A 14368-nucleotide genomic window follows, 5' to 3' on the forward strand; every position below is an offset into this window, starting at 1 on the left:
GGATGTGGAGGGAGGGAGGAGGCCGGGGGGGGGTGGAGAAGGGTAGGTCGGCCCCACAGACCCTTTGGCTCTGTCCTCTGATTGCCTAGCTGTCCCATCTCGGGGTAGGCAAGGGTGTGGGGGGTGCCTCTCTCTGGATCCCACCCCTTACCCTCCAAGTCTTATCTCTCAGCTCTTCCCAGGCCTCCTCAGTCCCCAGCCTTGGCCAAGGATATTCCCCCCTACCCCTAACGAAACCCATCCCATAGCTCCTAACCAAGCCTCTCACCTCGCCCTCCCCACTGCCAAGCCCAACCACTTTAAAACACATTTTCTTCACTGCTCCTTTGCGGGGCCGGGGCTGCTCCTTCAGAAACCACCATGCACGCCCCACTCTAAGTCCTGAACTGTCTAGAACATGGACCACGACCTCACTCCAAGTTTGGCCCATTCCTGAACTCCACTTCTTGCCTTGCCCAAGGTCGGCCCCCTTTAGAATCAAACTCTGTCTCTCGGAGTGTTCAAAGCCACACCCCTTCCATAGATTCTGGTCCCAATCCAAGGCCCGCCCACTCTGGGGCCTCACCCACAGCCTGCTTCAAGCCCCACCCCTTCTAGAACCACGCCCTTAGCGTTTTTCCAAACCAAGTGTCCAGGTCCCAAGTCACACTCCTTCCGTAGAACCCTGTCCTACTCCAACCCCTGCCCACTGTGGGCCCACCCGCTGCCTCACCCAAAGCTCCACCCCTTCTAGGACCACACCTTCAGCTTCCTTCTAAGCCCCATTCTAGAATGCTGTAGGGCACCCTTCTTCTTCAGACTCCAGATCCAGTATGTCTGGAACCCAACCCCTCTGCTTACTAGCCCTGTTCATTCTAGAGGTCCTCTCCAAGACCACCTTGGGTCCCAAGCTCCCCCAGCCTCTGCCTTTCTCCTCTCTTCAGAGTTGCATTTTCCCTAATGGCCCCTGTTCAGGCATTGCTAGAGGAATCAAGGCCCGAGTTGGGAGGAGGGGAGGGAGAGAGGGGAGAGCCTGAACTCACACCCACCCTCCCCACACAGCCTTCTGTCTCCTCCCTGTCCCCCTTACAGAGCCCCCCAACCTCAGGGCACAGGGCCAGGGAACAGAGAGGGGCCAAAGGATGAAGGGGAAGGGGTAGGGGTAAGAGAGGGGCCCATGCAAGATCGGGTCCCTAATGCATAAGGGGAGTGGAGTGGGGGCAGGGCTCAGACAGATAAATAGATATTTATATATTATATATATATATATATATATAAACAGCAAAGACAGTTAAGGGTCTCCTGGTTTGAGGGGTGGAGACCTGGGGTGTAGGGATGGGAACGGGGGGCAGTCCTTCTCCTGAGCTCTTGCCTACCAACGGGGTCCTCCCGGGCTGCACTGACCTGTGGAGACAAAAGATACAAAAGGAGAGGGGGTCCAGACACAGGTGGTGCCTTTAGGGAAGGGCTGGGCTGCTATGCCTCTGCCCTGGCTTCACCCGCTACCTGCCATGACCTTTTTTCCTTCCTTCTTCCTTCACTTATAGTCTTGGGGTCAGCTTCATCCCAGCTGCCCCTGCTGGGAAGATATACCTTGCCTTCACTAGATTAGGTACCAAAGAAAGTATGGTTTCCCCTTCTCCCAATCCAAAAAAGTCTGTTAACAGGTACTGTACTCCTCATTGGTGGTAAACTATATTGAGCAGAGCAAAGATCCTTATCTTTGTGGAGCTTACATTGTAGCAAGGGAGAAAGACTTAAACAATTACCATGATGTATAAATAAGTTATCTAGTATGACATAAGGTGATAATAAGTGAAATGGAAAAACAAAAAGTAGACTGGGGTGAGGGGGATTAGGAGTGACAGTAGGGGAAGAAAGGTTGCTGTAGTAAGTAGGTAGTCAGAGAAGACCTCATTGAAGAAGTGACATTGGAATAAAGACTTAAGGAGGTGAGGGAATGAGCCACGCAGATAACTGGAGGGAAGAGCATTCCGGGTAGGGAGCGCAGCCAGTGCAAAGGCCCTGGGGTGGGACCACATCTAGTGTGTTTGAGGAACAGTAAGGAGATCAGTGGGGCTTCAGTGGAGTGAGCAAGTGACAATGGTAGGAGGTGATGTCCGAGAGGTAGGTAATGGGGTCACATAGGAGCTTGTAGACAAGGTTGTGAGGACTTCAGCTTTGACTCTGGATAAGGTATAAATCAACTGGAGATTTTAAGCAGAGAAGAAGAGTAAAATGATAGTAAAATGTCTCATGCTGTGTTGTTTCTTTTATTTCCTCAATACATGTTTCTTACCATTAGTAGTGCTCTAGGTGATGTGTCTATAGCATAAATTAGTCATGGTCACATCCCCTAGTCTAGTAGAAGAGACAGTCAATAAACATATAAACTAATAATTACAGACTGTGATAAAGAAAAGCACAGGGAGAGGTAAGAAAAGGGACTTGTAAGGAGTTGGCCAGGTAAGGTTATCAGTGTGTGTGGGTGTGAAACTCCAGGGGGAAAGCAAGTACCAAGACTGTGAAGTTGCACTGTGCCTGGTACGTTGATGTGGCCAGTGTGGCTGGAACAGAGTGCGGGGGAGTGGTTGGAGGTGAGAGGTCAGAGGAGTGAAGGGTGGGGCTAGATTGTGTAGGGCCTCGTGGGTCATAGTTTTGGCTTTGGCTTTTAATCTGAGTGAGACGGGAGCCCCGGTAGAGCTCTGAGCTCTGAGCATAGGAGGGTCGTGGAGTGATTTAGGATTTAACAGGATCGTTTCCCACGCCATGAGCAGAATATAATGGGAATGGGGGTGGAAACCAGTGAAGAGGTCCAGGGGGACAGTGGGAAGATTATGGATATATTTTGAAGGTAGAGCCAACAGGAATTTTTAGTGAATTAGATATGGGATGCCTGATAAACTCCCTGCCCTTTCCATCCTGGCCAAGTGCCAGAAGCTACCTCCACCCATGTGTTGCCACCTCCTTGCCTTTCCCCTCTAACGCCATCAGCCTGCCTCTACTCCCCGTCTTCCCCCCTCACATTTGAGGGAAACCTCGCTTCTCTTTTGAGGCCCAACAAGAAGGCCGGCAAGACTTTCCAATGCGCCCCCCACCCCCACCCCGCCCCGCTCCGCCCGGGCCCTTTTCTTCTTTGAAATTCCACACTACCTCCCTCGCCTCCAGGGTTGCGGAGAGGTGGCGGATCTGTCACCTCCTTCGGATTAGTGATCTTGTCTGACCTTCATGATCCAAGCCCGTTTACCCTCATCATCTATTGGCCTTATCATAACGTATTGGATAAGACCCACCTCTTCTTCCCTCCATGGCTCCTGCGCCCAGCGGATTTCCCACTACGCAAGTCCTCCTGTTATTCCCTCCTTTCATTGGTTGCTCTGCCCACTTCTCTCTCCCCTCCCTTCCCTCAGAGCAGCACTTCTACCTCTCTCCCATTGGCTTTTCATTCTGCCTATTTTCAAACACCACTCTTCTGCTCTCCACCATTGGCTAGTTTTTCGCCCCTAGCACGTAGCTCCGCCTCTCTATTGGCTCCTTCAAATTCCCATCCTTACCTGTCCGGCCAGTGTCCTACTCCTATTGGTTCACTAACCCGCCCATGAAAGGATCATGAACCCTCCTTGGCCGCCCCGCCTGTCTGTCACTCACCAGACTACATCTGATTGGAGAAGGAGGTGGGCGCACCCTGAGGGCCATAGCCTTGCTGCCCGTAGTCGCCCTGAGGCCCGTAGCCACCGCCACCGCCACCGGCGGGCTGCCCGTAGTCAGGCTGATAGCCGCCCTGGGGCCCGTAGGAGTCCTGGGGCCCGTACCCGCCGGGGCCCTGCCCGTAGCCTGCCTCGCCGTAGGCATCCCCGGGCGCCGGTTGCTTCTCGGGGGCGCCGGGAGGAGCGCGCAGGAATGGGGCGGCCCAGCCTGTCTCCTTGAACACGAACCACAGGTTGCCGACCCAGAGCACCAGGTTCAGGAAGCCAAACACCTGCGGGGAGACAAAGCTCGGCTGTTGTCCTGCGCCCATTGCCCTGCCGGCCCCGGGGAACATCGAGGCCGCTTGCGTTGGGCTTGGATTCGCAGGCCCCGGGATAGTGGTGGTTTCCGAGACCCTGACCCTCCGAGTCCCAGCGCATGAATGTCAATGTGCACAAAAATCACCTTGGTGGGGAGGGGGGCGTGGGGCGTGTTAGAATTCAGATTCCCGGGGATGTTGAGATATATCAGTATTGCATATATGTGTTTATGTATTTGCATATGTACACGTTTATACATGTACAAAATATAGTAAACCTAATTTTGTAATATATAGTAAAATGCTAAGCATAAATTTTTATTAAATACGTAGATATACCGCTAATGGATGCATATATACACATACATATGTATATACAAATATATGTATAAATACCCATGTATAAAGTATATAAATATACGCTTTTATATTAAAACAAATATATACATTTGTATAAATATATACAATGTAATTCAATTTGGGGACGGAAAGTAATATTTCCACTTTACAGCTGAGGAAACTGAGGTGCACAGAGGCTTAGTGGCTTAGAACTTAGATCTGTCGTAGCCAGCAATTGACAAAAAAAGAGTTGGAATCTGAGGATCTGTAACACTTGTATACGACTTACCATGTGCCAGGCCCTTTTCTAAGGACTTTGTATGTTATTAGTTCACTACTTAACTTTGGAGCAGGACCTCTTATTTTCAATTTATATGCTCAAACTGAGGCCTGAGAAGCTGAGTAACTAGTTTCAGGTCCTAGAGCTTGCAAGTGGCAGAGCTCGGATTTGAGCTCAGTCTGACTCTGGCCAGTAGGGGGCGTCCATACGGGAAACATTTCAAGTTATTCTTTCATTTTGCATATAAGGAAACAGGTCCCAAGAGGGTACTTACTGAGTTGCCAGAGATTCTACATGGCTAGGCTGAGCCTGTGATCCAGGTCTCCCAAACCTAACTGGACAGAAGATCTCACGTTCCCCTTTTGGGGACAGTCTGTGGTGTCACAGTGGTTACAATTGCTATCTCATCCTACAAGGCTCTGTTGTTGGCATGCCTCCTCCAGGGAGCCCTCTTGGATTTCCTCTGAATTCTCCTCTCATTCTCTCTCTCCACCACTCCCCATGCCAGACTAAGTTTCCCAGCCACCCTCCCCAGCTGGCCCAGCCAGCTTCCCAGGGCTTACCACCGAGGTGTTGAGGCCAGAGGTCACAGGGTCCCTCAGCTCCTTGCATGTATTCCCCGTCTGGTGGCAGACAGGCATCCCCTTGATAATGTTCTCTGGGTCCGTGGCCATCTTCACATCTGACAGCCCCTTGGCCCAGGCCGACGAGCTAACCAGCCACATGAAGGCGAACACTGCCGTGGCCAGAAAGTCCTAGGCCGGGCAGGGGGGAGGGAGATGGCACCATGAGTGGGCTGCTTCATGCTGGGCTGTGGGGCCTCCTCAGATCACAGGCTTTCTTGGGAGGGGCGTCTCCCAGAAGAGGCTTGTCTCTCCCCTGCCTTTCCAGCTCTTGAAGCCCCCAACACTCACTTGAAGGTGGCCCTCCTAGCTTGGGCTTGTCTGTGCATGTATGTGTATGTGACAGAGGGTGTGGGAGTGTGACTGTGGTATGTGGTGTGTGTGTGTGTGCGTGTGTGTGTGTGTGTGTGTGTGATTCTGTGAGATGGTTGCCAAGTCTGTGGAAAGTAGTGTGTCTTTCCACTTTTATCTGAATGTGGGAATTTGTGTCATTTTGTGTTTGGGATGAGGGTGTATGAGTACAGCTGTGTAGGAATCAGTGTGTCTGTGTGGTGTGATGACAAGCATGATTGTCACAATGAACCTCTGTGTGCTGCTTTCTTTCATCTAGACTGTAGGGTTTTGTGAGAGGTGGCAAGTTTCCAGGTGTCTGGGATTCTGTGTGGGCTGTGGGTGTGTCCCTGTCACTCTGATTCGGTGTCTCTGATGCTCATAGCAGCAGCAGCAGTAATGTGTGCGGCTGTTATCAGGGCCGCTTGCATGTGGGCCTGTCTGGGATTTGACGTGGCCTCTGAACATGGCTGTGTCTCTAAGGCTCCATGTCCCCTGGCCCCTGTATGCATACGAATGGCTGTGGGAACTCACCAGCATGGGCCCTTTGTTGTTCTCTCGGTACTTGTTCTGCAGGAAGATGTAGGTAGCCAGAGCCCCCATGGAGTAGAGGAAGGCAAATACGGCCACGGTGACAAAGAATTCAGCCGATGAGGAGTAGTCCCCCACGAGGAAGATATTTTTAGGGTCCCCTTGGCAGGTGGGTGCCTCAAAGTACACTTGGTACAGCCTGTGGAGAGAGGTGGGCAGGTGTGGCCCAGGCCCTAAAAACTCCCTCCCCTCCCCCCTGCCCAGTCATGGGTGTCCCCCAGATTCTGACAAGGTCCCAGGAAGAGGAGGAAATAACCATTCACGAGCACCTACTGTGTACCAGTCACATTTCATTGATTGCTGAGAGCATGCTGGTGAAATAGGTATTACTCAGCCCTCACTCCAACCTAGGTACTTTGGCCCCTTGGTTATTCATAGAACATACCAGGCACCCTCCCACCCTAGGATTTTTGCACTGGAATGCTCTTCTCCTTCAAGCTTTGCTCCACTAGTCACCTTCTCAGTGAGGTCTTCCCTGATCTATTTAATTAAATCTAACCATTCCCTCCCAGCACTCCTTAGCCCCCTTCTTTGCTCCATTTTCTCTGTAGCTGTGATACCCCAGCTGACATACCATGTATTTTACTTTTTTCCTTGTTTTTTCTTGTAACTACAAGAGGGCAGGGCTTTTTCCTTTGTTTTGTTCAGTGTTGTACCCTTAAGGCCTGGAACAGTGCTGCCACATAGTAGGCGCTCAATAAATGTTTATTAAATGAAGTATATGGAGGCAGAAACAGAGGCTCCGAGAAACGCATTAACTTGCCTAAAGTCACACAGCTTGTATAGGAATGACAGAGTTGGAATCTGAACCTTGTGTTTTTCCCCTTACGTCATGTTGACTCTTCTCCCCACCTCACTTCAGGTCCCCAAGAGAAAAACAAATGTGTACATAGCAGAGGAGAGCCCAGGGACTATAAAATAGGAGGAGACAGACAGAAAGACAGGAGGGTAGAAGGGATGCTGGAACAGGATTCGTGTATGTGAGGTGTGGGCGGGGGTGGGGGGGAGCTGTAGACTGGGAAGGCATGTGAGGCTAAGGCCTTTCCTATGGTGTGATGGAAGAGGGGTCATAAGGAGGAACGTGCGTGGAGAGAAAGAGCAGGGTGAAGTCCCAGAGCTCTGGCCTCAGGTTGGGGGGCAGGATCCAAATGGTGCCAGTGCCCTTGTATAGCAAAGGCCCTAAGGGAAGGGCTTACACTTATTGATCACCTCCATTTTACATAATTTTACATAATTTCTTCACTTAATGACCCTCCCCCACAATTCTCTAAAGCAGGCATTATTATACCTGTTTTACAGATGAACAAACCGAAGCTCTGCAAGGCTAAGTTACTGGCACAGGGCTGCATGGCTGCTAAATGATGGAGCTAGGAGTTGGAGCTGGGTTTAAGTTTCTGGGTTTCTAGGGGGAATGAGGGGTCTTTGGGGGGGATTATTGGGGCAGTGGCAGGGTTGGTCAGGGGGACACAGGGCAAAGATTTTTTTCCCCTGGGAGGCTTGGGGGTGAAGGGCAGATCCTCAGCACCCGAGGTCCTAGACATGGGAGGAGTTGGGGTGTCCACAGATTTTTCTGGTCTTCTAGATCCCCAAAGGGCCTGCTCTCAGCAGTACCCCATGCTGCAGCTCCCACTCCTTCCCCAAACTCTCTTGGCTTCTGTGAACTGGTGGATCCCTGGTTGTCATCCCCCCCTTCCCCAGCCTCTCAGACCACGCCTCCCTGGTACCCCCTTTTCTTTTGATTATTGCTCAGGCCCTGCACTGGCCTATCTTCTCTTCAGTCTTGCCTCTCACCCTGGGTGATCCCCTGAGCCTACATTTACCCTTAGTGCTCAAAAATCCCTAATTTCCAACTCAATCCCTGATCTCTTTCCTGAGTCCTTTAAACTTATTTATTTTCCTTATTTTAACAAACACTTATGGAGAGCTTCTTGTGTGCCTGGCACCGTGCTAAGCATTTTACAAGTATTAATTCATTTAATATTTATCATAACCCTGTAAGGTGGGTATTATTATCCCCTTTCACAGATGAAGAAATGGAGACCCAGAGCAGTTATGTGATTTGTCCTAGTAGTGGAGGAGCCTCAGGAGCCTCTATTGAAATTGTGTCTGTGGGTCTCTGTCTTCCCATTCCTAGGAGGTAAGCCTCCCCATGAGTGCAGCAACCTTGCCTGCTTGTGCTCACTCTTGTGTACCTAGCACCCGGCACACGGTATGAGCTCAATAACTCTCAGAACTGTTTAATTTGGCTTAATCCTTCCCCATGGCTAAGCAGCACCCCCTCATTATTCTTTATCATAAAACCCTGCATGAAGATGCCCTCCTTGGATTTCTCCCAATCTGCAATTATCCTCTTTAGTCATTTGTTTATTTGTTATAATGTTGGCTCCATGAGGGTAGGGAGCTTGGTCTGTTTTGTTCACTGTTATATCCCCAGCACTTTCAGCAGTACCTGACATACAATAGGTTCTGAAAAACTGTGTATGGGATGAACGAATGGGAATTAAATAATAATATTGGCTAACATTAATTGAGCACCTACTGCCTTAAGGATATATATATATGTGTGCATATATATATATATATATATATATATATAATTTTGAATCTTGTTTATTGCCAGTCTCCTGCCCCTCCTCTTCACTAGAACACAGCCAGAGGGCAACAGCCTATGCCTGTCTTGGTCACCACGTGTCCTAGATGTCCAGAGGAGTGCCAGGCACAAGGTAGGTGCTCAGTGCATGCGCAGTGATCTGAGTGGGTGTGGTCTCCCGAGGTTGGGGCTGGGCAGGAGCCGCTGGGGAGGAGGTGTTGGCCGGTCCCACCCCCCACCCCCATCCCAGGTCTGTCAGGATCCCAGGGGTGGGCTAGTGTGGGGGCACACCTGAAGGGGTACTCGAATTCGACCTCGATGTTGAGGTCACTCTTGGTCTTGTTGGCACAGTCCACACTCAGCTGGAGCTCCCCACTGTAACTGCCGCATGTGGCAAAGGCGAAGATGGCAAAGACCTTGGGCAGCAGGGATGGGGATGGCCACGGTGAGCCTGTGTGCACGTGGGATGGGGCTGCCCTCCTCTGGACAGATGGGGCCCAGCATAGGCAGCAGCAGATGGACTGGTCCCCACCCCCACCCCCTAATCAGGGCTCAGCGAGGCCCAAGGACAAGCTGATTAGAGGGGTGTGGCTATCTCTTCCAGTCTTTCTCCCAGTGTCTCTCTTGGTTTCTACCTCTCAATAATGCTCTGATTCCCCTTATTCTGTCTCAGTCTATTTCTGTCTCTGTCTTTGTCTCTCTCTGTATTCTGCCTGTCTCTGTTGTTCTCTGTGTCTGTTTCCCTCGGTATCTCTCTGTCTCTGTTTCTCAATATGTCTTTGTCTTTCTCAGATGTCTCTGTCTCTCTGTCTCTCTGTTTCTCTCTCTGCCTCTCTAGTATCTATGTGTGTCTCTTTCTGCCTCTTCTCTCTCTCTCTCTGAATGTTTGTGTGTGTGTGTGTGTGTCTTTCTGTTTCTTGGTCTGTCTGTTTCTATCTCCCTGCTCTGTCTCTGACATTATCTCTATGGTGCTCTCTCTGTCTCCCTCCTGCCTCTCCTTCTGTTTATCGGTTTCTCCTTTTCTCTTTTCCCGGAGGGTCTCTTCTTCTCCCTCTGTCTCTTTCTCTCCCCCACCGCATTTCTCTTCCTCTCTTCCTGTGTCTGTTTCTCTTTGCATCTCTGTTCTCTGTGCATCTTTCTCTGTCTCCCTTTTCTTTGTCTCTTTCTGTTTGTTTCTCTCCCATCTCCATATCACTTTTTTCCTGGTATTTCCATCTCTGTCTCCATCATTCCCAATCTCCCATTCTCTCTGTCTCCTTCACTGTCTCTGGGTTTCTCTGGCTTTTCGTCTCTCCCTGCAGCAACCAGCTTCAGTCTCCACCTCCCCTGCCCCTCTCTCACCTCAGGAGAGGAAGTAGGACGTCGCAATCTTCCACTTGAGAATGGGGGTACCCTTGGCCTTATGTGGCGTCACATCACAGCCCATCTGTTCTCTGGCCCCAACCCCCTGGGACTTCACCCAGGAGCCCAATTCCCCCACCCCCTTCTGCCCCCCCCACCCATCCATCCCTCCCTCCTTATCCCTACTCCATCCCTGCTCTTCCAGACCCCACTACCTCCCTCTTTCTCCCCACAGCCCAGACCACACTCACCCATTGCAGCACCTTCACAAAGCCGAGGGGCTCCTTGACCACCCGGAACTGACCCCCGGCCACCAGCTGAGGAGAGAAACGGTGGGGAGGGGTGGGGTTGTTGGGGATGGAGAGGGAGGTGGGGGACAAGGCCACCAGGCAATGACCCCTGGGGATAAGGCATGTGATCTCTGGGAGGGAGTGACGTTTGGAGAGGCGGTGAAAAGGAGAAAGTGACACTTTGGGGAAGGTGTGAGCTCAGGGTCTCTGAGAGAAGGTCCCCGGGGTTCAGGGCTGGTGGGGACGTCTGGGGAGATGGTGAGATAGATGGCAGAGGGCGTCAGGGGTGAGTAAGATGGGGATGGAGTCAGGACTAGTTAGGGAAGGGGAGAAGGTTTGAAAAGGTAAAGGTGAGTCAGATGGTGAAGGGGATCGGGTGGAGAGAGTGAGGAAGGAGTTGGGGTTCATTAGGGTGGGGGAAGGGGTCTTGGATGGTGAAGGTGAGTCATAACAGGGAGGGAGTCGGGTTTGCTAGGGTGGGGGAGGGATCTGCAGCGGTAAAGGTGAGTCAGATGACGGTGGTGGGGTGTCTGAGGTGATGAGGATGGGGAGGGGTTAGTCCTGGTTAGAGATGGGCGAGGTTCTGAGGTGGTGAAGAAGAGTTCGATGGCAGAGAGGGTCTGGACTGATTTGATTAAGGTGGAGGAGGGCTAGGACATGGCTTCACTGCATATGTGCTGGGGGAAGGGGGACTAGGGGTTTGGGAGAAGCGAAACTGATCGTCCCCCTTGGTCTGCTCTGGGGGAAGAGGTGGTCGTCTATCAGGGTACCATCTCTGTTTGGAAGGGGCAGGTGTCAGCCCTCCCCTTCACCCCCGCCCCCACGCCTTCTGTCGCTCTATTTCCTAGCTCATCTGCAGCACCCCCCATCTTCCTTCTACTCTCCCCTCCCCTCCCTCCTTGCCCATACCCTGGCTCCAAGACCCCTTCTTCCTTCCCGGTCGCCCGTAAGGAACTGGCTTCTGGCGGCCCCCGCTGCGGCAGTGAGGACGGCCCTCGCTGCGGCAAAGGGCGCACTCCTTCTTTTCTCCACCTCCCCTTTCCTCCCCTCGCCTGCCGCAGACCCCAGCCCCAGCGCCGGGGACCGGGTGTCCGCTGCTAGGATTCTGGCCACCACCTCTTAGAGTCGGCGGATTCGCAGCGACCCCGGCGAGGAGGCCGGCCAGCGGCGGGCTCTGTCCGCGGTGCTGGAACGCGTACCTGATTCACCACGTCCATGTCGGCCAGCAGCAGCATCAGCAATGCGGGGGGCGGGAGGCGCCTGCTAGCAAGGGCGGGCGCTGGGCGCGGAGGGGGCGGTGCGCGATCGTCGGAACAGCCCAGGGGGCCGCAGCTCCGCCCCTCGCGCCCCCGCCTCGCTCGCCGCGCGCGCCTGCGCACAGCGGCCGTGTCTAAACCTCGCAGGCAGCCATTCCAGTCCGGAGGCTGCAGAGGCTGGAACCGTGAAAATGCTTTCAGAAGGTCGTTATCTCTGAAAACACAGCTAGAGATCTGGGGAGGTGGGCCGTTGGGTCCTACAGTAGGACAATTTGCCAGGCCGTTTGCTGAACTGTTGAATGTGTTCACTTATTTAAGCCTTAGAACATCCCTACGTGGTAGGGACTATTCGCCCCATTTTTACTGGTGAGGAAAATTAGTCCCCAGAGAGGTTAAGCGACTTATACAAGGTCGCCCAGCTAGTTATTGGCAGTGCCCAAAGTCCCTGCAATTTAAACATGGTTCAGGGTCTTGAGGGTTTCTTCTCATCTGCATTTTAAGCACTTAAAAAAAAACAACCCTCCCCCTCCAACCATTTCCCGTATTTCGCTCTTCCTTAGTCAAAGTGTTGCCTACTCCAACTCTCAACTTTTTACATCCTGTTTATTCCTTAGTCCTCTCTTAATTGGACTATACCTCCTTCATGCTACTAAAACTAGGCCCACCAAGGTCAATGGCAATTGCCATGTGGCAAAATCCAATGGATAAATACAGCTGGAATTTAAGATGCTCAACCTCACTCATACTAAAAGGAATGCCTATAAAAGCTACTAAGACACTGTTTTTCATCTTTGAGGGTGGTGAATATAAAGAAGTTTGATAATGCTCAGTATTAGCAGTTGGCCAGAAACAAGTATTCTCATACATTGCCAGTGGAAGTTAAATTGGTATAACTTCTGTAGAGGGTAATTTGGCAAAATGTAGCAAACTAATAAGTCCATATATGTGGCTCAGCGTTTACATTTCTAGGAATTTGTCTTACAGAGAGATTCAAACATGTGCTAAAAGAAGTGTGTATAAGATAATACACTGCAGCACTGTTTGTAAAGTGTGGACACTCCCCAAATGCTCATTACTGGTGGCCTGTTTAAAAAAACTCAGGTAGAGCCGCAAAATGGAGTACTATGTAGCTGTCATTACTCATAATATGGAGCTGTGTAATGATAGCCAAGATACTTAGTTAAGTAAGAAATGCAAGATGCCAAATTATGTGGGAATTGTGTACAAATAGAACGGAAACATTATATCAATTATAGAGAGAACAGCTAACATTTTAAATTGTGGCTGTTCTGTGAGCTTCCCATATATCACTCATTTAAATCCTCACAACAGGGACTTCCCTGGTGGCAGAGTGGTTAAGAATCCACCTGCCAAAGCAGAGGACACGGGTTCGATCCCTGGTCTGGGAAGATCCCACATGCCACAGAGCAAGTAAGCCCATGAGCCACAACTACTGAGCCCATGTGCCACAACTACTGAAGCCTGTGCGCCTAGAGCCTGTGCTCCTCAACAAGAGAAGACACCACAATGAAAAGCCTGTGCACTACAATGAAGAGTAGCCCCCGCTCTCCACAACTAGAGAAAGCCCACATGCAGCAACGGAGACCCAATGCAGCCATCACTCTCTCAATCAATCAATCCTCACAACAGCCCTATGAGTCAGGTACTACTACTATCCTCATTTTATAGCTGACTAAACTAAGGTGCAGAGAGCTGAAGGAATTTTCCTAAGGTCACACAGTTGGTAGGTGGTAGAACTAAGATTTGAACAGGTGGTAAGTGGTGGAACTAGGATTTGAACCCAGGAAGTTTGGCTCCAGCACCTGTTACTCTTAGCCACTGTGCTAACTTATCAGTACGGCATCCTATAACTATATAAAAGATATTTGATACAACGGGTTGCCTCCAGAGAGAAGGGAAACTTTCACTTTACACCCCTTTGTACTTTTGAACTTTGAACCATCTGAATGTATACCTATGTTTTTTTGTTTTTTAAACAAACACACTCACACTCAAATTCACACAAATATGGAATATGTAATGGGTACTTCAGTTATTGCCTTTTCAGGGGAAGAGCATGGGTTTTGGCATTCAATTGCTTGAATTTGAATCTCACCTCTGATATTTGTTCCTGTATGACTTTGGACAGGTAAAATAATTTAAAATGATACTTAGAGGATTGTTGCACTGATTAAACAAGATAGTCACTGTAATGCACTTAGCTCAGGGCCCAATAAATGGTTCGTTTTACCTTCCACACATCTCTGGAATCTACTCACTTCTCACCATCTCCTCTGCCACCTCCCCTGGCTAAGGCGACCATCGTTCCTGCCAAATTTAGCGTCTCCAGTCTCTTCCTCCTCCCATCTGTTTTCAGCACACCCGTCAGAGCATCTATTTAAAATGCAAAGTTAACTATGTCACTCCCCTGCTCAAATCCCTCCCATGGCTCCCCACTGCTTTCAGGAAAAATCCCAGGGGTTGGGGCCTGGCATTCAAGGGTCTGCATCATCTGCCCTCAGGTGGCTTATCGCACCTCCTCCCTCAGCAATCGCCCTTCACTCTCTTTACCCTGCCCATGACTTACTTTCCCACAATAAACCGGCCCAGCCACTCCAAGCCTTTGTTTCCAGACCTAGTGCAATTCTATATTCTGAGTTCTAGCCTCCAATTTTGGCTTCCCTCAAATTTCAGTCCTGGTTCCATTGACACAAATTAGACAAATGAGAAACCCCTGCTCTGA

The 14368-nt window shown here is 50.7% G+C and overlaps 1 protein-coding gene across 1 annotated transcript; it reads right to left on the bottom strand.

Annotated features, from left to right (window-relative positions):
- Positions 1–3631: 3631 nt before the first annotated feature.
- Positions 3632–11604, bottom strand: SYP (synaptophysin; the record flags this gene model as incomplete). The annotated part of the gene is made up of 6 exons (XM_082680667.1): positions 3632–3958; positions 5168–5359; positions 6092–6287; positions 9030–9154; positions 10331–10396; positions 11569–11604. 6 exons carry the CDS (start codon positions 11602–11604, stop codon positions 3632–3634), a joined length of 942 nt encoding a protein of 313 aa, XP_082536793.1.
- Between the last annotated feature and the right edge of the window lie 2764 nt (positions 11605–14368).

The sequence above is a fragment of the Grampus griseus genome, assembly GCF_964374135.1.
Source record: "Grampus griseus genome assembly, chromosome: X".
Classification (NCBI taxonomy): domain Eukaryota; kingdom Metazoa; phylum Chordata; class Mammalia; order Artiodactyla; family Delphinidae; genus Grampus; species Grampus griseus.